The sequence below is a fragment of the Leopardus geoffroyi genome, chromosome B3, assembly GCF_018350155.1.
Source record: "Leopardus geoffroyi isolate Oge1 chromosome B3, O.geoffroyi_Oge1_pat1.0, whole genome shotgun sequence".
NCBI classification, from domain to species: domain Eukaryota; kingdom Metazoa; phylum Chordata; class Mammalia; order Carnivora; family Felidae; genus Leopardus; species Leopardus geoffroyi.
The window spans coordinates 19,911,988-19,936,229 of record NC_059337.1 but is presented as its reverse complement, the minus strand read 5'-3'; the positions used below and the strand labels follow the sequence as shown (position 1 = coordinate 19,936,229).

At 39.2% G+C, this 24,242-nt stretch overlaps 1 protein-coding gene across 2 annotated transcripts in view; it reads left to right on the top strand.

Moving 5' to 3' along the window:
* Window positions 1–24,242, top strand: part of TARS3 (threonyl-tRNA synthetase 3) — a 62,521-nt gene that overhangs the window by 36,301 nt on the left and 1,978 nt on the right. For both annotated transcript variants that reach the window (XM_045448819.1, XM_045448818.1), the window contains 8 exons: window positions 5,030–5,196; window positions 6,053–6,215; window positions 12,063–12,200; window positions 15,811–15,888; window positions 15,973–16,073; window positions 18,582–18,686; window positions 22,745–22,817; window positions 24,034–24,148. In XM_045448819.1, the coding sequence (XP_045304775.1) occupies window positions 5,030–5,196; window positions 6,053–6,215; window positions 12,063–12,200; window positions 15,811–15,888; window positions 15,973–16,073; window positions 18,582–18,686; window positions 22,745–22,817; window positions 24,034–24,148 (940 nt within the window). The remainder of the gene's footprint in view (window positions 1–5,029; window positions 5,197–6,052; window positions 6,216–12,062; window positions 12,201–15,810; window positions 15,889–15,972; window positions 16,074–18,581; window positions 18,687–22,744; window positions 22,818–24,033; window positions 24,149–24,242) is intronic.

Sequence of the window (24,242 nt, the reverse complement as noted above, 5' to 3'; positions counted from 1 at the left end):
TCTGTAAAGGCCCCGTTTCCCCAAAAGTCTGCATTCTGGTGTCCTGGGGTTAGGACTTCAATGTGCCTTTCTTGAGGGACACCATTCAACCCATAACAGTGGATGACCCAAATTGTCTTCCCACAGGATCCAAGCTCTTCATGATCCTCTCTTTTTTAGGTTACCAGGGTTTCCCCACTGACTATCACTGTTAGATGTGGAAATGCTTGAGGCTCCTCACTGATTCCAGACACAGCCCTTCTTATTCCGTTGTTTAACAGCAGCACAATCCTCCTCAATAATTTGGGTCAGTCATCCTGGCCAGAAGAGCAAGTCATTCTTTGCCTTTTGGTTAACTAGCATAGGGGACCCCAAATGGGCCAGGGACAGTTGCAAATCCCAACAGAAGTATCTCTGGGATTTTTGGTGAAAGCATTCTTTCCTTGGGAACTAAGGTATCTTACTGAGAGATTCCAAAACTTTATGGATAAAGAAAAGATCCTAAGTCTCCTGAGAGAGAAAGCCATAGACATAGGACTAGGTATCAGAATGGAATGACATTTTCAATGGAACACTAAAAAACAGAAGACAAAACAATGCCTTAAAAATATTAAGCCTAAATGGGGCTCCTGGGTGGCTCAGTCAATTAAGTGTCTGATTCTTGATTTCAGCTCAGGTCATGACCTCATGGTTTGTGGGATCAAGCCCCTCATCAGACTCCATGCTGGCAATGCAGAGGTTCTTGGGGTTCTCACTCTCTTCCTGTCTCTCCCCTGCTCTCTTTCTCAAAATAAATAAACTTAAAAAAAAAAAGTGAAACCCAGAAATCTGTACCCAGCTAAAGCAGACTTGCTTCTGGGATTCTCCCATTCAGTTTTCAGCTTCCCCAGGTCTGCCAAGGCAATTGTTCATCTACTTTACAGATTCCTAACTATATAGCTTTCATCTCTCCTCCTTTCCCCTTGACCTTGTAGATTTTTGCTTTTATAAAAATTCTGTTATTTTAGTGTGGCTTGGGGAAGGAGCCATTTAAGTGGAATTTCTGTAGTTTTTATAATGAAAATTGCTGGGAAGCATTGCTCTGTGGCCCTGATATTTAGGTGCTTTCAGGTAGCCAGATCACCAGGTACAGGTAGAGATTCAGTACCTTCAGTGGCCTGAAACTAGTATTTCAGGATGAAATATGATTTTTTTTAATCAAAACTTTATTTTTAAAACAGCTTCAGGTTTGCAGCAAAATTGAGAGGGAGGTACAGATTTCGCATATACTTCTGGCCCCTACACATGCATAGTGTGCCCCATCACGACAGCCCCCCGCCCAGAGTGATGTATTTGTTACATCGATAAGCCAATATTGACACATCACAGTCACCCAAAGTCCCTCATTTACATTAGGGTTCTCTCTTGGTGATATATATTCTATGGGTTGGGCAAATGTATAATGACATGCGTTCAGCATTATGATATCATACATAGTTATTTCCATTGCCTTAAAAATATTCTTTACATAAGTAATTAATTTTAAAAATAAGACTGTTTTGTTAACATGGAAATATACTAAAATTTGATTCCTTAGTTCCAAACTGAAAGTTTTCTTCACTTCCTTTTCCCACTTTATGTCAGACAAATGTACCAATGTTTCACTTATTAAGTGGCCTCCCTTGATATAAGATATTTAAGCTTCTCTGAAAGGTCAAAAAGGGTCAAATGATTATAGTATTTTCATCATCACATCATTTCTTGCTCCCTTTCCCACCCCACCCTCCCCCACCATCCGTGTCTCTTTTATGTTAGGGAGATAATTTCCAGTGTGCCATTTTATGTGCTCTGTCGTGACATGTATTACAATTTTGACTGAAAAACTCAATGTGGAACCAACAAAGTGGACATAGAGACGCTTTAGATAGCAACTTCTACCTCTCCTATGCAGGCCCTCATTAAACTCTAATAATGGAATTTTTCATCTGTCCCCCACCAGAGGGACAATGGTGAACTGTCCCTATGGATGGCACAGATAGGATTGTTTTGCTCACTCTTGCTACCCTAGCAACAATGCCAGACCACAGTGGGAACTCAATCAGTGAATAAGCTGCTATTTGAGACTTTGTCTTTGAGTATAGTTGACACACAATGTGACATTAGTTTCAGGTGTACTATATAGTGATTGCACAAGTTTAGACTTCATGCTAAGCTCACCACAAGGGTGGCTACCATCTAGCCAATACATTATTATTACAATATCATTGACTATATTCCTTATACGGTGCATCTTATTCCTATGACTTATTCATTCCACAACTTGAAGCCTGTATCTCCCATTCCCCTTCACCCATTTTGCTGTTTGTGAGATTTTTATACAGGCATTCTGAACAGCGCAAGTGTGTCTCTTTGGCCAGCATTCTGATTGCCTGGTCAGGACCTGGGGGAGGCAGGGTGCCATCACTGGCCATGAGCTACTGTCCCTATAGTGAGGAGGCCACATTCAGTTACTGCTTTCTCAGAGGTAATGGAAGTTTCCCTTAGAAGCCTGAAGTAAGTCAAAGACATGAAACATTTTTAAGCTGGAAGAAATCATGATCTACATTGGCTACATAAAGCAGCAGCTGAGTATAGGGCTTCCTTCCTTTTTAAAAATTATTTATTTATTTATTTATTTTTAATTTTATTTTTTATTTTTCAAAATTTACATCCAAATTAGTTAGCATATAGTGCAGCAATTATTTCAGGAGTACATTCCTTAGTGCCCCTTACCCATTTAGCCCTTCCCCCCTCCCACAACCCCTCCAGTAACCCTCAGTTTGTTCTCCATATTTATGAGTCTCTTCTGTTTTGTCCCCCTCCCTGCTTTTATATTATTTTTGTTTCCCTTCCCTTATGTTCATGTTTTGTTTCTTAAAGTCCTCATATGAGTGAGGTCATATGATTTTTGTCTTTCTCTGACTAATTTCACTTAGCATAATACCGTCCATTCACACAGCTGCCAATGGCAAGATTTCATTCTTTTTGATTGCCGAGTAATACTCCACTGTATATATATATACCACATCTTCTTTATCCATTCATCCATTGATGGACATTTGGGCTCTTTCCATACTTTGGCTATTGTTGATAGTGCTGCTATAAACATGGGGGTGCATGTGTCCTTTTGAAACACCTGTATGCTGTGGATAAATGCCTAGTAGTGTAATTGCTGGGCTGTAGGGTAGTTCTATTTTTAGTTTTTTGAGGAACCTCCATACTTTTTTCCAGAGTGGTTACATCAGCTTGCATTCCCATGGATGAAATATGATTTTTAATCTTCAGAATAAGCGATCAGTGTTTCTTCAGGAGACCAGACTGAGCTGTAGACTTCTCAACCAGCATGGCTGTATTCTTTGCCAGCACTTGACATTCTTTACTCTTTAGAGAAATAAATTGATGAAATGGTATGAGATATATTTTTCCCCAACTTTTTCTTTTGAAAAATTCAAATCTACAGAAAGTTAAAGTGCAGTACACTGAACATCCATGTATCTTTCATCTAGATTCATCAATTTTTAACATTTTGCCAGTTTGCTTTATCTTTCTCTTACATGTATGCATGTGTGTATAAGAAAGACAAAACAATACATATATTACATGTGTATGTTATAATATATAGAGATGAGGCGTGTAGATGGTAGTAATAGTTGGTTTTTGCTAAACTAAGTAGCTGACTTAGTTTACTACTGGTGGATGGCTAACACCCAGCTATCCACGAGTGGCTGAAAAGATGCTCTGCCAAAGAGTAACAAATAGCATCCTTTTAAGGGTTAGTAGTTTTAGACTTTTTTAATTGTGAAAAATATTTTTTTTTACTTCATTAAAATATGGTGGTCTAGATTTGTAACAGGTATTTCTTAAGTGATTAACAGAGGGTAAGAACCTAGGAAACCAGCAACAAAGGTCATCTGATTGCTATCTGAAGAAACAAAAATTAAAATAAGTACTTCGGTTGACTCTCTTTTCCTGTCCTCAGTGATTGAAGTAGGGAAGCCATTTACAGGGAGGGAGGGAGAAAAGCCAGTTCATGACTTTATAGAATTCAACCACTTCATATGATAAAAATTAAAATTCTCAGCTTCATTTCTATTTAAAACTAAATAGATCAGAGGCACTTGTGTGACTCAGTTAAGCATCCAATCTGAATTTCAGCTCAGGTTATGATCTCAGTTTGTGGGATCAAGCCCCGTGTTGGGCCCTGCACTGACAGCCTGGAACCTGCTTGGGATTCTCTCTCTCTCTGCTCCTCCCCTGCTCATTCTTTCTCTCTCTCTCTCTCAAAATAAGTAAATAAACTTTAAAAAATAATGATAAAACTAAATAGATCTAAAGTAAATTTGCATGCAATGTAGCATTCAGGCTTATTGAGTTATGAAATTATTTTACCTCTTCAGTATAGAAAAAATCCTGCTGTTTATCTAGAATGTAGCAGGATTTGGGAGTTTGTAGTTACAGAAAGCTTATATATACATAATAATATAATATATAATAGTATATAATACATATAATGTTATATGTAATTATATATAATTTCAATTACTAATTTTCAAAGAATTAAAACATGGACTATATGCAGTTGTATAATATAAAATAAAGATACTTAATATGAAAATTATACTGAGAGTACATTAATCTAACCTTCATGACCCAGAGAGTACGACACCTAAAACTGAGGGCACCTTAACCAGGAATTAATATAAGATGCAATCCCAGGGGCGCCTGGGTAGCTCAGTCAGTTGAGCGTCTGGCTTTGGCTCAGGTCGTGATCTCATGGTTCGTGAGTTCGAGCCCCACGTCGGACTCTGTGCTGACAGCTGGGAGCCTGGAGCCTGCTTTGGATTCTGTGTCTCCCTCTCTCTCTTTGCCCCTCCCCAGCTTGCACTCTGCCTCTCCCTCTCTCAAAAATAAATAATAAACATTAAAAAAAAAAGATGTAATCCTAAGTTAAAATTTTTGCACCTGGTGTTACTTCGTGTGGAATTGTGATCTGTCGTGCCACATTTTAACATTCAACGCATTTATCTTAAAGGAGGAATATCACCAACGTAACTTCACAGAGGTGCTCTCTCCCAACATGTACAACAGCAGGCTCTGGGAAACCTCAGGCCACTGGCAGCATTACAGTGAGAACATGTTTACCTTTGATATTGAAAAGGACACTTTTGCCCTTAAGCCCATGAACTGTCCAGGGCATTGGTGAGTATTAAAAGTGAAGCAAATCTGGGGCGCCTGGGTGGCTTAGTCGGTTAAGCATCTGACTTCAGCTCAGGTTATGATCTCACGGTTCATGGGTTCAAGTTCCGCATCAGGCTCTGTGCTCACAGCTCAGAGCCTGGAGCCTGCTTTGGATTCTGTGTCTCCCTCTCTCTCTCTCTCTCTCTGCCCCTCCCCTGCTCGCACTCTGTCTCTCTCTGTCTCTCAAAAATAAATAAAAATGTTGAAAAAACAATTAGGTTCAGTGCCAAAATAATGGCACATTCCAAGTGTTCTTGGAGCCTGAGGGCAGACTGCCCAGCCCTGCATACGGAAGTGTCCAAGAGGGCTTCACTTAAGAAGTAGCCTTTGAGGGGGCGCCTGGGTGGCTCAGTCGGTTGAGCATCCCACTTTGGCTCAGGTCATGCTCTCATGTTTTGTGAGTTTGAGCCCCGCATTGGGCTCCACACTGACAGTGCGGAGCTTGCTTGGGATTCTCTCTCTCCCTCTCTCTCTCTGCCCCTTCCCCACTCACTCTCTTTGTCTTTCTCCACATGAATAAACTTACACACAAAAAAGTAGACTTTGAAGTAAATTGTACACAGTAAGTGGAAATTCATTGGGTGAATAAGAATATGGAACAGAATTTCTGGAAGAGAGGACAGACAGGGTCCTTTCTCAGAGTACTGCAGTGATATAAATTCAAGGTTCAATAATTCCTAGAATTTGTTTTTAAACTCGTGATCTAAGAACCAGAATAAGGTGTTTACAAGTCTTGAGGCTTCATTGTAACTTATTATTTATATAATTAATCTTTGCTGTGCTAAGTACAAGCTATGTGTTGTTGCATCTTTTCTAGTTTAATGTTTGCCCATCGTCCGCGATCATGGAGGGAAATGCCTATAAGATTTGCTGATTTTGGAGTTCTTCATAGGAATGAATTGTCGGGAACTTTAAGTGGCTTGACTCGAGTTAGACGCTTCCAGCAGGATGATGCCCACATCTTCTGCACAGTAGAGCAGGTAAACAGTAATACAGGATAAAGCATGGTTGGCATAAATTCAGTGTGTTGCCTTGGACACATCTCTTAGTTTCAGAGTCGCTGTAAAATAAGATCTTTGGTCTTGTCTCTGAAGTCTCCTTCAGATCTAACATTTTGTGATCCTCTAATTTGGGTAACAGATCAGTAATCTCTAGTCATGAAATGTATTATTTTTTTCTTTAAAGTTTCCTCCAGTTTTATTAACTTAAATACACTAAGTGGAATATTTTAAGGGATTTGGTAGAATTTTGTGGTTTTTGTTTGTTTTTCAACATTGTGTAGAAGTGAGAGTTTACTTTTTCAGGTTTTCAGGTCACTTCAAATAAAAATTGTCATGAAAAAGGCCACTATCAAATGATTTGACCTAATTGACATTCATAGAACACTTCAACCAATAACAGCAGAGTATACATTCTTTGAAAGTGCACACAAATTACCAAGATAGACCATATTCTGGGACTAAATAAATTCTCAACAAATTTAAAGGGATTCAATTCACACAAAATATGTTCTCTGGTCATGGGAGAATTAAAGTAGACATCAGTAACAGAGAGCTATCTGGAAAATCCTCAAATATTTAGAAAGTAAATAACACACTTCTAAATAATACATGGATCAAAGAAGAGAGGATCAAAGAGGAAATTAGAAAGTATTATATATCAAATGAAATGAAATACAATACATCAAAATTTATGGGATGCCATTAAAATGATACTTGGAGGGACATTTGTAGCACTAAATGTCTATATCAATATGTGTATATCAATGACATCAGCTTCCACTTAATAAACTAAAAACAAAACAACAACAAAAAAACCCAAATTACATCAGAAGTAAATATTAGAAAATAACACAGAAATCAGTGAAGTATAAAAAAGAAAACAATGAAAATATCAGTAAAAACCAAAGTCTATTTCTCAGAGAAGATCAATAAAATTTATAAACTTTTAGACTGATCAGAAGAAAAAGAGAAGGTACAAATTAAAAATACTAGAAATGAGAGACATGGCATTATTTCAGGTTCTATAGATAGTAAAAGAATACCAAGGCAATATTATGAACAATTTTATACCAGTAAATTTGACAACTTAGATAAAATGGACAAATTTCCTTGAAAGACAAACTACCAAACTTCATTCAAGAAGTAGATAATCTGACTAGCCCTGTGTCTATTAAAGAAGTTGAATTGGAACTGAACAGCCTTTGCACAAAGAAAACTTCAAGCCATTATGGAATCACTGGTGAATTCTACCAAGCACTGGAAGAAAAAATAATACCTATTCTTCACATTCTTGCTGGACGTTAACAAAGACCTCCCACACACCTTATAGTATCAGTGGAGTATCATGTGGGCATAGACTTCCACCCTCATCTGGCAGTAACAAGGTGCCTCCCTGCTTGAGTGGTGTCAGGGAAGGTCTAGTGGAAAGATAGGACTTTTACTACCACCCCACAGTAATGAGGCCACGAACTCAATGTGGTCAGTAATGGCCACAGTAACAAGATACTCCTCCCTGACAAGGTGTTATCAGAGGAAACCTAGTGGAGTACCAGAAATCCCACTGTCACCAGCAGTCATGGCCCCCCAGTGGGAAACCTAGACCATCTATTCCCACTTTGCAGTAACCAGGAAGCATTTCATCCTCTAGTTGGAGTGAAGTCTGTGGAAGCCAGCTAAAACAGAAGGTTTAAATAAAATTAAAGGTCTTATACTGCCCAAACTTTAAATTTTATAAATCAAAAGTCAAACATCATGCCAAGAACTAGGAAAATCTCAACTTAATGAAAATGGACAATCTATGAACACTAATGTGGAGTGACAAGGATATTAGCATTATCTCACTAAAATATCTCATTTAAAGGAGCCATCATAAGAATGCCTTAGCAAGCAATTACAGACACACTTGAAACAAATGAAAAAAAAGTTTCAACAAAGAAATAGAAAATCTCAGGAAAGAAATAAGAGATCTAAAGAATAACCAAATGGAAATCTTAGAAGTGAAAAATATAATAACTGAAATAAAATAGTAGATGGATTCATGAGCAGAATGGAGGGGACAGAGAAAAAAAAATCCGTGAACTTGAAGACAACCATGGAAATTACCTAGTTTGAACAACAAAGAGAAGAGGCTGAAATAAAAATGAACAAAATTTCAGAGACTGGTGGAACTAAAACAAAATGCCTAATATTTATGTTACCAGAGTTCTGGAAGAAGAGGGAAATAAGGATGTAGGTGAAACGTACTCAAAGACATAATGGCTGAAACTTCCAACTTTGGCAAAAGACATAAGCCTACAGATTCAAGAAGCTGAGAAAACTCCCAAAATGATAAACCCAAAGAAATCCACGCCAAGGCACATCATAGCCAAATTTCTGAAAACTAATGATAAAGAAAATGTTTGAAAGCAATGGGAGAGAGATCAACATTATGTTTAAGAAAAATTTTTTTTGCACAAGAGGAAATTTTTCATCAAAAACTATGGATGTTAGAAGGAAGTGAGCAACACTTTTTAAATGCTGAAAGAACTGTCAACCCAGAATTCTATATCCATAAAAAATATCCTTCAGGAATGAAGAGGAAATCAAAACCTACCTTAAAATAATGGCTCTAGGAAGTACTCTAAGAAAGATAAATATATTTCCCTTTGCCTTTTGAGTTTTCTAAATTATGCCTGATGGTTGAAGTAAAGATTATAACACTGTCTGATATGGTTCTCAGCATATGTATGAAGAAACATCTAAGAAAATTATACTATAAATGGAGTAAAGGGACGTAAGGTTTCTGTACTTGAAGTGATAAAATGATGACATCAGTAAACTGTTATGTAATATCTAGAGAAACCACTGGGGGAAAAATATACACAGATAGATATATGCTAAAAATAGGTAAATAAAAATGGAATTCTAAAAAATACTAAATTAGGCGATAGAAAGGCAGGAAAAAGAAAAGAAAAATGAATAATAAGACAGTACAAGAAGGAAACAATATAAACAACAAAAAAGACAAACTTAAGTCCTAACGTATTATATTAAATGTAGATGGTTAAAATAATCTATTAAAATGGAAATATAATTTCAAAATTTGTGGGGCACAGCAAAAGCAGTGCTAAAAAGTTAATAGCATTAAATACATGTATTATAGAAGAAGAAAAGTCTCAAATCAATATCTAGACTCCCACTGCAAGCCCTAGAAAAAAGGAAGGGCAAAATAAACCCAAAATAATAAGAAGGAAGAAATCAATAAAGACAAGAGCAGAAATCAATGAAATTGAAAACAGAAAAACAATGGAAAAATTAATGAGTTAAAAACTTTTTTTAAAAAGATTAACAAAATTGGCAAACTTCCTTCAATACAAAGAGAGAAAAAAACCGGGAGGACAGAAATTACCAATATCGGGAATCAATAGGGGATATCACTAAAGACCTTGAAGACATCAAAAGCATAATAAATGAATGTAATAAACTACTCTACATAAATCAGCTCGACAACTTAGTTGAAATGAGCTTACTCCTTAAAAAGTACCAACTACCATAAAATCACCTGATAGAAATAGCTCATCATTTGAAAAGCTTTGTCACTATTAAAGAAATTGAATTTATAATTTTAAAACTTCCCCAAAAGAAATCTCTAGGCTCAGATTTTTTCACTGAATGCTATTGAACATTTAAAGAAGAATTAGTACCAATTCTGTATACTCTGTTCTGAAATAGAAAATACTTCCTAGTTAATTTTATGAAGCTACTTTTAACCAATACCAAAACCAGACAAAACTACAGACCAGTATCCCACATGGATACAGATGTAAAAGTCTTAACATAATATTAGCAAATAGAATTCAACAATATATAAAAATAATTCCACATCATGAGCAATTGAGGTTTAGCCTCCAGGGATGTGAGGCTGATTCAGTGTCAGAACACCTGTCAATGTAATCCACCATATGACAGGCCCATTCATGGGAATGTAAAATGGTACAATCACTTTCAAAAACAGTCCACTAGTTTCTTAAAAGGTTAAATGCACACCTCCTGTATGACCCAGCCATCTCACTCCTTTTTTTTTTCCCCAAGAGAAAAAGAAAGCACACATCCCTACAAAGACTTGAGCACAAACATTTATTGCAGCTTTATCTGAAATAGCCACAATATAGGAATAACCCTAATGCCCAATAATAGGTGGAAATAAAAAGAAACTGTGGTACAATGGAAAACTACTAAACAAGAAGGAATGATGTAGGGGCACCTGGGTGACTCAGTCCGTTAAGCGTCTGGCTCTTGATTTTGGCTCAGGTCATTGTCTCATTGTTCCTGAGATCCAGCCTGCATTGGGCTCTGTGCTGACAACAGAGCCTGCTTGGGATATTCCCTCCTTCTCTCTCTCTGTCTCTCTCAAAATAAATAAATAAACTTAAAAAAAAAAAAGGAATGATTTATTGATACTTATAACACAAGTGTATCTATCTCCAACTAATTATTCTGAGTGAAAAAAAAAGCCAGACAAAAATAGAGCATCTACTGCATGATTCCATGGATAAAACATCTGAAAAATTCAAACTGATCCATAGTGACAGAACGCAGATCCTTGCCTGTCTCCTCTCTCCTAAATGTGTCTGGTTTTGGGGGCAGCTATCCCGTTTGCATTTAAATGTGCCCTCCTTTCCCCGCACCCTCACAGCCCCTAGCTCTGATCTCACCACACTCTCTGGGGCCTCAGTTACTTCGTAGGCTCAGCTAGCTGCCAGTTTCACCTGCATCTCAGCTGTCCCTCTGGAGCTCCAGATCTCAATCTGACAGGGCCTGGTAGACATGTCTCCCTGGCCATCACAAGCATCCTCACATTTGCCATGTGTCAAATCAGTCCCCGCTTTTGCCTTCACACCACTGCCTCACCCTTCCCTGGTCACTTATTCAGCAGATGCACCAACGTCCTGTCCACTGCCCAGGCCAGGAATCCAGGTGCCCTTTACTTTTTACTCCTCATGTCCAATTAACCATAAGCCCTATTGATAGCTCTCCCTAAATGTGTTGTTAATTCCTGAATAATTTTGTTCATCCATTCCTGAATTTCCAGCACTTGGCACAAATTCCTTGCATTCCAGCTGCTTCTCTTTGGTTCAAACTACCATGATCTCCCTCCTAAATGACCCTACCAGCTTCCCAATGTGCCTGGCTTCTAGTCTTGCCAGTCCACTTCCCATGAAAGGAACCGATGGGATTGTGTTTGTCTCTTGCTGAAGAACCCTTCATTGGTTTCCCATTGCTCTCAGGGTAAAAAGTGCAGACACTACCCTGACTTTAAAGATCCTTAATTTTCTCTGGTCCCTGTCTGCCCCTAGACTGATCACCTACCAACTTCCCTTCTGTGCCGCTCTTCCGTCTCATACACAACGTGGTCCCACAGCAGCTTCCTGGAGCTGCCCTGCCCTAACCTGCCCCTCTCTCCTCTAGGCCCTCACTCTTAGCATTTCCTCTGCTCCAGAAGCTCCTCCCCTCGCTTTCCATGGAGAACTCTTACTTATCCTGTTGTTGCAGCAGCTTGGCTATCACTCCCTCTGGACAGCCACTCTTCCCCCTTTTGTGTGGCATTGCTCATGGTGAGGTAGCCTTGTCTGGACTGGGAGCTGCTGTTGCCTGGTCACGCCTGGAGTGCGGTGGACATTTCTTGAGTATTTGAGTAAGGAATGGATGAACAACCAAAACAGTGTCATCAGCTGTATAGTAAAAACATGCCTTATTTCTATCTGACACGGAGAATTCTTTTAAATGCCAGAAATTAATTTGATTTGGTGTTAACTATTTAGAACATGTCATTTGCTCTCATTTCAGATTGAAGAAGAAATAAAGGGGTGTTTGCAGTTTTTGCAATCTGTTTACTCAACATTTGGCTTCTCCTTTCAATTAAATTTGTCAACAAGGCCTGAAAACTTCCTAGGAGAAGTAGAGATATGGGATGAAGCTGAAAAGGTAGGGAGAGACAAAGTGTGCCCCTTCATTTCCGTGAGCATGGAAACCACCCGAGTTTCTGCAGGTACCCTGCATGAGGAGGTGACAGTGCTTTGCACCAGAAATGTTTAAATTGGAAGTTACAGGATATGAAGATTGTAGAAGGTGGTTGTCCAGTTTTCTTTGTAACAGTGATAATAACAATACCTCACGTTTGTTTCAAACACTTTTTATTTGTGCTCTTTCAATGTCAGTCACTAATACCAGTTTCCCATGTTTTTAAAGGAATCCTCTGCTTTGCAGGCACTCTGGTGTGTGTGCAGCTTATTTTAAGCTATTGCTCATTGATCCATCTTAGTGTGACTCATAGATGTAGATGCACACACCCAATGCTTGAATCCCCTGCAAAGTCACAGCCTCTAGTGCCGTCCTCTGTCGAGAGGCACCCAGAGATTCACATATCACATCTCAGCTTTGGAAAACAAAGATTAAGGAGCTCACCATGCTGCTTATTTTTTCTCACTAAACTTGAAAAGGCTATAGTGTATCTCCTGTGTCAGATTTTACTAGAAATGAATATGGTATTATGGTCAGACACCCCAGGAATGCCTAATCCCTGACCAGCCTTTTGGTCCACCTCTTCATGGAATACTCATAAATGCTTATCACACAAATCTTTAAGGAATAAGAATCAGAGGAGCACTGTATGATAGTGTAACAATTAGTTTTCTATTAGGCACTGAGGCAGGCAGAGACTGGGTAGAAGCAGTTTAGGCTTGAGATCTGATTAGACCCTTCTCCTCCCCACTGCCCCATGCCCATCCTAAATAGACCTTTTTCCATGTCTTTTGCATGGAGGAAGAAAGTCAAATTAGACACCCTGCCCCAGGATGCTGACTCAGTTTACCTACCTAGCCACATGGAAGTAGGAAGAGGAAATGAGGCCACAAAGCTTGGCTCTGGACCCTTTTTTGCCTAGTTTCAGAGGTTAGCTCCATGAGTGAATTATAGAAATCTTGAAGCATTAAGGTCTGTGAAATGGTGATGATGATTATGATGATGATGATGATGATAATGGTGATAACACCTACTTCATAAGGTTATGATGGGCTTAAGTGAAATAATTTATATGAGAAGTTTGTCATAGTGCCAGCCACATGTAGGTGTTCAGTAAATGTTAGATGTTCATTTTATTAATAGTAGTAGTAGTAGTATCATCATCATCATCACTCCATTCATGGAGTGCAGGGGGCTAAAAGGTGGATGAACCAGGTGTGGGCCTGGCACAGGGAGAATGGGTGGGCAGTTCCACCATTGTTTTGCTCTTTTAGCTGACTGATTGTTCCCTTAGGAGATGAGAATCCTTCCACTGTGGGGGAATTTCTCTCATGATGTCTACCCCTGATCTGGGAATCAGTGAGATGAATATGTATTCATATATGTATATTCATATATATATGAAATATACATATATATATGATATATATTATATATATAATATATAATATATGTAATATATATAATATATATTATATATATGTATATTTCATATATATGAAATTCATATATATAAAATGCTTTGAAAGAGACATTAGTTAAGTCAGCCCCAAGGCCAAATTGTTCCTGGGTCAGCAATTCATCATTACCTTATTTTCTGTCTCAGATTGTGTGTAGTTATGGAACCCAGCAAAGATCACTAGGGAGCTATACAGCATGACCATCAGATGAAAGCTTGCCCAAATAACCAAAATGTCAGGAGCAAAAAATATCCTAGATTGAAATGATGTGAGTCCTGCTTCCTATTAAGTTTCATCAGGAAATCTGTGACCTAAAGGAAATCAACTTTTTCTTGTGGAAATTAAAATCCAAAAGAAATGGGAATTGAATGTTCTATCTCCAAATTTTTAATTTAACCTAAATTCAGCTGTAGAGTTCCCACTCAGATAAGTCTGAAGGGAGTCTGGGCTGATGCTTCAGCAGACCTGGTCTGGCCTCTGCTACTGGAACTTATGTAAATCTACAAGATCCGGGGAGCTAGAACCACTCCAGATCTCTCCTGCATCCCACTTTTCCAGAGTTTCCAGAGTCATTAAGATCCTTAAGAACATTACAAGCCCACATCACAGTTCCAAACAAATCAGTATGTGCAGAGCCCAGCACCATACCACAGTGTATCGGGAGCCAGAGACTTGGTTTACCTGGAAAAGGAGAATAGAGAGCCATCAAGAGAGAGAAGGAGATCTTGATTTTTCCTCTGCCAGGGTGCAGTCAGTGTCCACATATGTGAATTACAATGGTTCAGTCTCCTCTCAGACAGACACTTCCTCCCATACCTTGCATAAACAGAAAGCTTTCTTAAACTTGGCTATTCCTGTCAGGCCTTATGATTACTGTGTCCTCAGAGGCTCACTGAGGATCAGTGCCACCTGCTTTATGCTCTTCCCCAAAACCTGGCCTTTCTTTCTCCTCCCTGGGAGCTCCCTAACTTCTCCCCATCACTTAGTTGCCTGCTGTAGCAGGGCCTCATTTTTTCTGGGAGGATATTCCAGTGTCTGTTCTCCTTTCAGAAACAAAGTAAGGCTGAGGCTGGCTTGCCAGCCTGTGAAGTGCGTCTGTGGTGGTATCCCTCTCCAGTCCAAAGTAGAATGCAAGCTGCTATAGTAGGATCAGGCCCTTGAGGGAGCCTCCTGGGATCTCAGCCAAGACCAGCTCCTGATGCACTCTGACTGAGATCCTGGGGAAGCCTGCTGGGACCCCAGGAGTCAGCTTTGTTGATTACTCTGGCTTTAGCCCCTCAGCATCACCACTGCTTTGACTTCTCTCGGCAGCATTTTACTCCCAGATGTTGCCCCCTTCATGGGCACCAATATCTCAAGGTGTTGACAGGACTTTGGATAGTGGTTTGGTGGTATGCTGGGCAGGGACTTAGGAATGCACAGGTGCTTCTCAAGGAGGCTGGGGTAGGGAATAGCCAGAAGAGCCAAAGACACTTTTATTAATACTTACGTGTATAACCAATCACCCATAAGTACTGAGGGTCTTCACTACAAGCTACAGTGAAAGAACATATGTGTCAGGCTGAAGATCCAAGTGGGCCTCCTGCTCCCACCCCTGCATAAATCATAAAGGATACCTGTCCCCAGCCACACATATGGAGGTGGAAGAAAAGCAAGAGACCAGTGGCAAGGCCCTTTCCTTTGGCCTTTTTACCCACCTAAACACAGAGTGGATGAAGGAGAAAGATTAAAGCTTTCATGCCTTTTAATGTGTGGAGGCCTCACCTACAAAGAGCTGGGAAGTGTGTGGGCGGGGTGGGCTGCACTGGCAGGAGGGTGAAGTAATCCCTCCCTAAACACTTGCCTGGAATTCACTGAAACAACTTAGTACATTATCTTTTAATTTTCCCAGTTACAGTGTGTATAAGAGCAAGTACCAACTTAATCGTCTTTATGTAGTCCTTGCTCAGTAGTTTATTGTTTATAAAACATGCCCAATAAATATATGTTGAGCTAAAATAGAATATAATTAAAATTTGCAATAACTTACTTTTTTGAGCTATGTGGCCAAAAAAAAAATGTACAATGAAATGGAAGTTTTAAATGTTCTCTTCTTTAAAAAAAAAAAAAAATAGCAACTACAAAACAGCTTGGTAGAATTTGGAAAACCGTGGAAGATGAACCCTGGAGATGGAGCATTTTATGGCCCTAAAGTAAGTAGAGCCTATGCCTCAAAAAGAGTAAAATTTAAAGGAAAAGTAAAAGCTGTCTTTAAGTAAACACCATTTAATTTACAGATTGATATAAAAATCAAGGATGCTATTGGCAGATACCATCAGTGTGCTACAATTCAGCTGGACTTCCAACTACCAGTGAGATTTAACCTTACATATGTTAGGTGAGTAATTGAATATGATAAATAATGTAGTACTAATATGCTAATTATTTGCCATTTGAATGTTAGCAATATAAAAATAAACATTAATATACAGGCTAGTAAATGTCTAGTAGTATATCTGCAATATACTCATTTTTTTAAATTATTTTTTAAGTTTTAAAGTCCAGTTAATTAACATAAATGTAATATTAATTTCAGGTGTACAATATGGTGATTCAACACTTCCATACACCTGGTGCTCATCACAAGTGCCCTCAATCCCCCTCACCTATTTAACCCATCCACACACTTCCTTCTGGTAACCATCAGTTTGTTCTCTATAGTTGAGAGTATGTTTCTTGATTTGCCTCTCTCTCTTTCCCCCACCTTTGTTCACTTGTTTTGTTTTTTAAATTCTGCATATGAGTGAAATCATATGGCATTTGTCTTTCTCTGACTGACTTATTTTGCTTAGCATAATACTCTCCAGCTCCATCCATGTCATTGCAAATGGCAAGATTTCATTCTTTTTTATGGATGAATAATATTCTATTGTGTGATTTTTTTTTCTTTATCCATTCATTGATTGATGGACACTTGGGCTGTTTCCATAATTTGGCTATTGTAGGTAATGCTGCTATAAATGTCAGGTTGCATGTATCCCTTTGAATTAGTATTTTTGTCTTTTTGGGGTAAATACCTAGTAGTCTGATTGCTGGATTGTAGAGTAGTTCTATTTTTACCTTTTTGAGGAAACTCCGTACTGTTTGCCAGAGTGGCTGTACTAGTTTGCATTCCCACCAACAGTACAAGAGGGTTCCCCTTTCTCCACATCACCAACACCAATTGTTTCCTGTGTTATTGATTTTACCCATTCTGACAGGTGTGAGGTGATATCTCATTGTAGTTTTGATTTGCATTTTCCTGATGGTAAGTGATGTTGAACATCTTTTTATGTGTCTGTTTGCCATCTGGATGTCTTCTTTTGGAAAAATGCCCATTCATGTCTTCTGCCCATTTTTAAATTGGATTATTTGGGGAGTTTTTTGTGTTGAGTTTTAGAAGTTCTTTATATATTTTGGGTACTAACCCTTTATTGGATATGTCATTTACAAATATCTTCTCTCATTCTGTAGGTTGTCTTGTAGTTTTGTTGATTGTTTCTTTCACTGTGCAGAAGCTTTTTATTTTGATGTTGTCCCAATACTTTATTTTTGCTTTCATTTCCCTTGCCACAGGAGACCTATCTAGTAAAAAGTCTAATACCAATGTCACAGAAGTCACTGTCTGTGTTCCCTTCTAGGATTTTTATGGTTTCAGGTCTCACATTTAGGTTTTTAATCTGTTTTGAATTTATTTTTGTGTATAGTGTAAGAAAGCAGTCCAGTTTCACTCTTTTGCATGTAGCTGTCCAGTTTTCCCAATACCATTTGTTGAAAAGGCTGTCTTTTTCCCATTGGATGTTATTTCCAGCTTTGTTGAAAATTAATTGACCATATGATTGTGGGTTCATTTCTGGGTTTTCTGTTATGTTCTGTTAATCTGTGTGTCTATTTTTGTGCCAGTACCATACTGTTTTGATTATTACAGTTTTGTGATAAAACTTAAAGTCTGGAACTGTGATGCCACCAGCTTTGCTTTTCTTTTTCAAGATTGCATTGGCTATTCAGGGTCTTTTGTGGTTCCATACAATTTTAGGATTGTTTTTCTAGCTCTGTGAAAAATGCTGTTGGTATTTTGATAGAGAGTGCATTAAATGTGCAGACTGCTTTGGGTAGTAAAGCCATTTTAACAGTATTTGTTCTTCCAATCCATGATCGTGGAATGTCTTTGCATTTCTTTGTGTCTTCTTCAGTTTCTTTCATCAGTATTTTATAGTTTTAAGAGTACAGGTCTTTCACCTCTTTGGTTAAGTTTATTCTTAGGTATCTTATTGTTTTTGATGCAATTGTAAATGGGGCTGATACCTTAATTTCTCTTTCTGCTGCTTCATTATTGATGTATAGAAATGCAACAGATATCTGTACATTGATTTTGTATCCTGTGACTTTACTAAATATATTTTATCAGTTCTAGCAGGTTTTTGGTGGTGACTTTCAGGTCTATATATAATATCATGTCAACTGTAGAAATCCATTTTCCTTATTTCTTCAGTGTCTTTGACAACTGTTCAATATAGTACTGGTGGAGTAAGCCATGGTTCAAAATCAAGTTCATTTTTAAAAATTATGATTTGCAAGATTGCTTGTAAACTGATATCAGCCAGTAGTTTAGAATAAAAATAATAAGTTGACTTATAATGGAAATAGTGATCTATTATAATTTTGCTTTTTCCTACATAATGTACTTCATTTCCCTTTGGTTTGTATTATTATTTCTAATAAGTGGCACATTATAGGCTTAAAGATGATTTATGAGGAAATCATTGTTTTACATAGTTCAGGAAAATAACTTTTAAATATAAGATAAGAAGATAAAGTTATTACTGAATCTTAAGAAAATACATAAATGTATAATTTTCATTTTTAGTAAGGATGGAGATGATAAGAAGAACCCTGTGATCATTCATCGAGCCATTTTGGGATCAGTGGAAAGAATGATAGCCATTCTCTCAGAAAACTATGGGGGGAAATGGTAAGTGATATGGAGAAAAAAAGCTATATGTCTATTATTCTTTTTTTAAAAAGTTTATTTATTTTGCGAGAGGCAGAGATTGTGAGGGGGTAGGAGCAGAGAGAGAGGAAGAGAGAATCCCAAGCAGGCTCCGCACTGCCAGCACAGAGCCTGACACAGGGCTCGAAGTCACAAAACTGTGAGATCATGACCTGAACTGAAACCAAGAGTCAGACACTTAACCGACTGAGCTACTCAGGCGCCTGTTATTCTTAAATATCATGTCTAACAAGATAAGATTACTATGAAAAAAATGGTGGCTCCTGCCTTATAATTAGCAAGTATCCAAACAGCAAGTAATCAATTCTTATTGAATCTTCCAGATCAGGAAACCAAAACAAAGAAAACAAAGGCACAATGACTTAAAACTGCATCATTTGCCTTTTTGGGAACTCGGTAGAATTAAAGAGTTATCTTTATCAATTCCAAGCCCTTCAAAGATCTAGTTGCATCTGGACACTGAGAGTACCACCTCTTGCTGTACGACCATCCCTCCTTCAGTCCATTTTGTTTACCTAATGGGGGCACCCAGTCAACATTAGAAGAAAAACATTTAAACCTGGTTCACAAATGGCTCTGAACAATACTTTGGCACAAACCTAATGAGGCCAGACAGCTACTGTAGCACGGTGCCACTTAGGGATGACATGTGGAAGGGAAATGCCCTCAAGTGCAGGAATTTGAGTGGTACATCTCTTAGTCCTCTTCCTCTGGAAGGAAAAATGGCCAGAGGTATGGGTTTCCACTGATGCATGGGCTTTGGTTACTGCTCTGGCCACAAGGTCAGAGACTTAGAAGTAATTGGATTGGAAAATAGATGACAAGTAGATTTAGGGGAGAGGAATGTGGATATTTGCTCAGAATAGGCCATGAAGGTGGTGGTGCCCAGTCCAAACCTGAGGAGTTTAATATTCAAATATAGGAGGACCCATTCTGTGGTTACCATCAGCTTCCATCTTCCCCTAGTGACCACTCAGTGGTTCATGAATGAAGCGGCCACTAGGGGATATGGGTTCAACAACACGAACCTCACCAAGTTCTGTCTGGCTATGCCTCTTCCGAGGACTCAATCTGCCATCAGTAGTGATCAATCCTGATCGCCGGTATGGAACCATAACCCAGGGGAAAAGTCAGCTTTCTGGATCCTTTTCATCATGCAAGGACCAGTGACTTCTCCTTGCTGGCAAAGATACCAACTCTGGATTTTGCTTAGCTCTTCTTTCCTGCCATACCTCTGACAACAGCACCATATAAATACTTACTGAGCCTTGACTGTCAGAAACACAATAATCCTTCTGACCATGGAAGTAATTTTTTAGCAAAAGAAGCAAGTCACTGAGCTGAATTGTGGGATTCGCTACTAGGGAATTGCCATATCAGCAGTCAAGGCACCAGCTGGCAGACGACATGTCTTGTGATGGCATGTCCTGTGGCACGTGGAAATGTTACAGCCCAGGAACCACATGGACATCTTTGCCTCCCATCTTATGTTTAAGAAATTAGGGGCACCTGGGTGGCTCAGTCAGTTAAGCATCTGACTTCAGCTCAGGTCATGGTCTCACAATTCATGAGTTCAAGCCCCACATCCAGCTCTCTACTCTCAGTGCAGAGCCCACTTTGGATCCTCAGTCCCCTTCTATCTGTACCTCCTCTCTCTCTCTCTCTCTCTCTCTCTCTCTCTCTCTCTCTCAAAAATAAATAAACTTAAAAAAAAAAAAGAAATTGAGATCTGCTCTTAGAGCTTAGTTCTATTTTAGTCCTGTTCTGCTGTCGCTGGGCACAGTCCCTGCAGCTCCCACCATTGACACTGGGCCCTGGATGCTACTGCTGGTGTCACTGCCTCAGGTCCCTCCCAAAGCTCCATGTCTCTGCATCACCCTTGCCAGAACTGATTCCCTATAGTACCTCCCTCCATGTGCCACTCTGTCCCAAATCAACATGCCATGCCTGCACATGCCAGGTCACAGGCCTGGACTCTAACATGTCTAGGGAAGCTGGGAAAGCAAATTTCTGAGCAGGCAGTTACAAGGTGGGAAATTCTCCAAGCAGAGGGCTCATCCAAAGGTCCTGGGAAGCCAGAGTCTGTGTATATCCCTGAGGTTTTATTTGTGACCTTAGAGAAATGTACTTAGGTATCATGGGGTGTCCAAGCTGTTGAAGTTACAGATAAGCCAAAAACATAGATATGAGTATGCACGCTACCTAAGTATGAGTTAACATGTTGATATTTCTTTCCAGTTGATTGTTTTAAATAGTTTTAATGTAGGTGGGAGATGGTAGTGTCTTGCTCTCAAGTAGTGGTGGTGAAAAGAACTAGTGGAATCAGGAGATGGTGCCATGCACTCAGTGTGCTGTCCTGCATTGCCCAGACTCAGGGCACAGGCTCTTCAGCTCATCAGTCAAGAGTTCAAGACACGTGCCAGAGTTGCGGTGAAAACCTCCCCAAGATCTCACAATAGCAATGGTTAAAATGTGGCTCCCCTGGGGACGGGGTGGGGACAGAGCTGTCTTTCTGTGTTTTATCATGTGTATTATTATTGCTTTATCATACATGTTACTTTGCTTTTGTAATTTAAGAATAAATATATAAATATATAAATGTATATGTTCATAAAGTGCCACCAGCTAATAGTCCCCACTGCATTTACTTTCACCTTCAAACAAAATACTGATGAAGAAGTATTTCCCACAATAAACAATACTTAGGGGCGCCTGGGTGGCTCAGTCGGTTAAGCATCCGACTTCGGCTCAGGTCATGATCTCGCGGTCCGCAAGTTCGAGCCCCGCGTTAGGCTCTGTGCTGACAGCTCAGAGCCTGGAGCCTGTTTCAGATTCTGTGTCTCCCTCTCTTTCTGACCCTCCCCTGTTCATGCTGTCTCTCCCTGTCTCAAAAATAAATAAAAATTAAAAAAAAAACAACAACAATACTTATACCCAACTTCCTATATACATATATATACACACACACACACGTATATACGTGTATATATATGTATATATATGTGTGTGTATATATATATGTACACATACACATACACATATATGTATAATATATATATTTTTATTTCACTTTGAGATCATTATAGATTTATAGGTAGTGGTAAGAAGTAATAAGAAAGGTCCAGCATACCCTTTCCCCAGTTTCCCCAATGGTAACATCTTAAAAAACTGTACAGTATCATGACGAGGAAATTGACTTTGATGCAGTCCACCAGCCTTATTTAGTTATTTAGGTCTTCCCAGTTTATGTGCATTTGTGTGTATGTGTGTGTTTAGTTCTATAAAATTTTATCAGGGTACCCAGCATCAGTCAAGATATAAGACAATTCTGTTATTTATGAGGATTCCTTGTGCTACCAATTTATTGTTCCATACCTTCCCCCCACCCCCTTCATCATCTTGTGACAGCCACTTATCTGTTCTCCAAAATCTCCATGATTTTGTCATTCCAAGAATGTTACATAAATGGAATCATACAGTGTGCAAACGTGTGGGGTTGGCTTTATTCATGCACTGGAGTTCCCTTGAGATCCATCCAACTTGTTTCAAGTATCAGTGGTTGGTCCCCTTTTATTGCTGGTAGTGTTCCATGGTGTGGAGGCACCCATGTGACCATTCATCCACTGAAAGAAATTTGGAGTGTTTCCAGTTTGGGGCTATTCTAAGCAAAATTGCCATGAACATTAGTGGGAAGGTTTCTGGGTGAACATGTTTCCATTTCTCTTGGGTGAGGGCCTGGGAGTGCAGTTGCCCAGTGGTACAATAAGTGATGGTTAGTCCTTCCTCCCAGCTGCTGCCCTGTTCTTCCCTCCCTGTCCTACCATAATCCCTAGCTTCTCCTCTTGTCTACGCTGTTCCTTTTTAGCTCTCTGTATGGTTTAGTTTACTTCCATACCACTCTACTGAATCTGCTCTCTCGTGAAGTCTTACTTATAAAGAAAATCTTTGGTTATTTTTTAAATCACATAATAGATGATCATCATTAGATTTTGAAAATATATATTTTATATATTTTTCAGGCCTTTCTGGCTATCTCCTCGTCAGGTAATGGTCATCCCTGTGGGGCCAACTTGTGAAAACTATGCACTTCAGGTAAAATCAGAGACAATATAAAGTACATAATAATCTCAGCATGTAGTCTGTGAAGGTTATTGACTTGGAATATTATTCATACCTTAAAATACTGCATAACTAATACATTACTTTAACCACCCACATTTTCAGTAATTGAAAGTAACATCTGAATCATGTCTGTGTAGCTGGATTAAAACTATTTTATTTCTTAATGTTTTTGAGATTGGGATTTTATTTTTATTTTTGTGTTTTTGAGAGAGACAGAGGGTGAGCACGTGGGGTGGGGGGAGGGGCAGAGGAAGAGAGAATCTTAAACGGGCTACATGCCCAGCACAGATCCTGACTCGGGGCTCAATCTCATGACCATGAGATCATGATCTGAGCTGAAATCAAGAGTCAGATGCTCAACCAAGCCACCCAGGCACCCCAAGAAATTGGGATTTTAATACATCTCTCATACTTAAATTATTCTTTTCCACATGGCTCTGTTAAGGAAGATACTTATGTTATCTATTGCCACATAACAGTTAACTCCAAACCTTAGCAGCCTGAGATAACATTTATTATCTCATAGTTTCTGAGAGTCAGAACCTGGGAGCAGCTTCACTGGGCGATTCTGGCTCAGTGCCCCTCACAAGGATGCCAGTGGTGCTGTCAGCCAGCCAGGGCTGCAGCCTTGTGGCTCAATCACATCATTGTTGGAGGCTTCAGTTCCTCACCACATGGGCTTTTCCAAAGGTTTCCTGAATGTCCTCCCAACATGGCAGCTGGTTTCCCCAGAGGGAGTGATGTTAAAGACGTGGGAGCTGAAGTCTTTTTTTTTTTTTTTAATTTTTTTTTTTCAACGTTTATTTATTTTTGGGACAGAGAGAGACAGAGCATGAACGGGGGAGGGGCAGAGAGAGAGGGAGACACAGAATCGGAAACAGGCTCCAGGCTCTGAGCCATCAGCCCAGAGCCTGACGCGGGGCTCGAACTCACGGACCGCGAGATCGTGACCTGGCTGAAGTCGGACGCTTAACCGACTGCGCCACCCAGGCGCCCCTGAAGTCTTTTAATCTCCAAAGTGACACACCCTCACTTCTGCCCTTCTCTGTGGTCACATCGAGCAACCTGGTACAAGGTGGAGGAGGTGACGCAAGGTGCGAATGCAAAAGGCGAGGATCCCATGGGTCCTCTCGGAGGCTGGCTACCACAAATATTGTAATAATGAAAGTGTTTCATTTTCTTGTAGGTATCCAATGCATTTTTTGAAGAAGGATTCATGGCCGACGTTGACTTAGATCATAGTTGTACACTAAATAAGAAAATACGAAATGCGCAGCTGGCTCAGTATAATTTCATTTTGGGTAACTTAAGTTTAAATTTTATCAAATGCTTGTTTTTTCACTCTAATTCTAAAAAACAAAATGGTATAACTATGTGAATATAGTATAACTACAT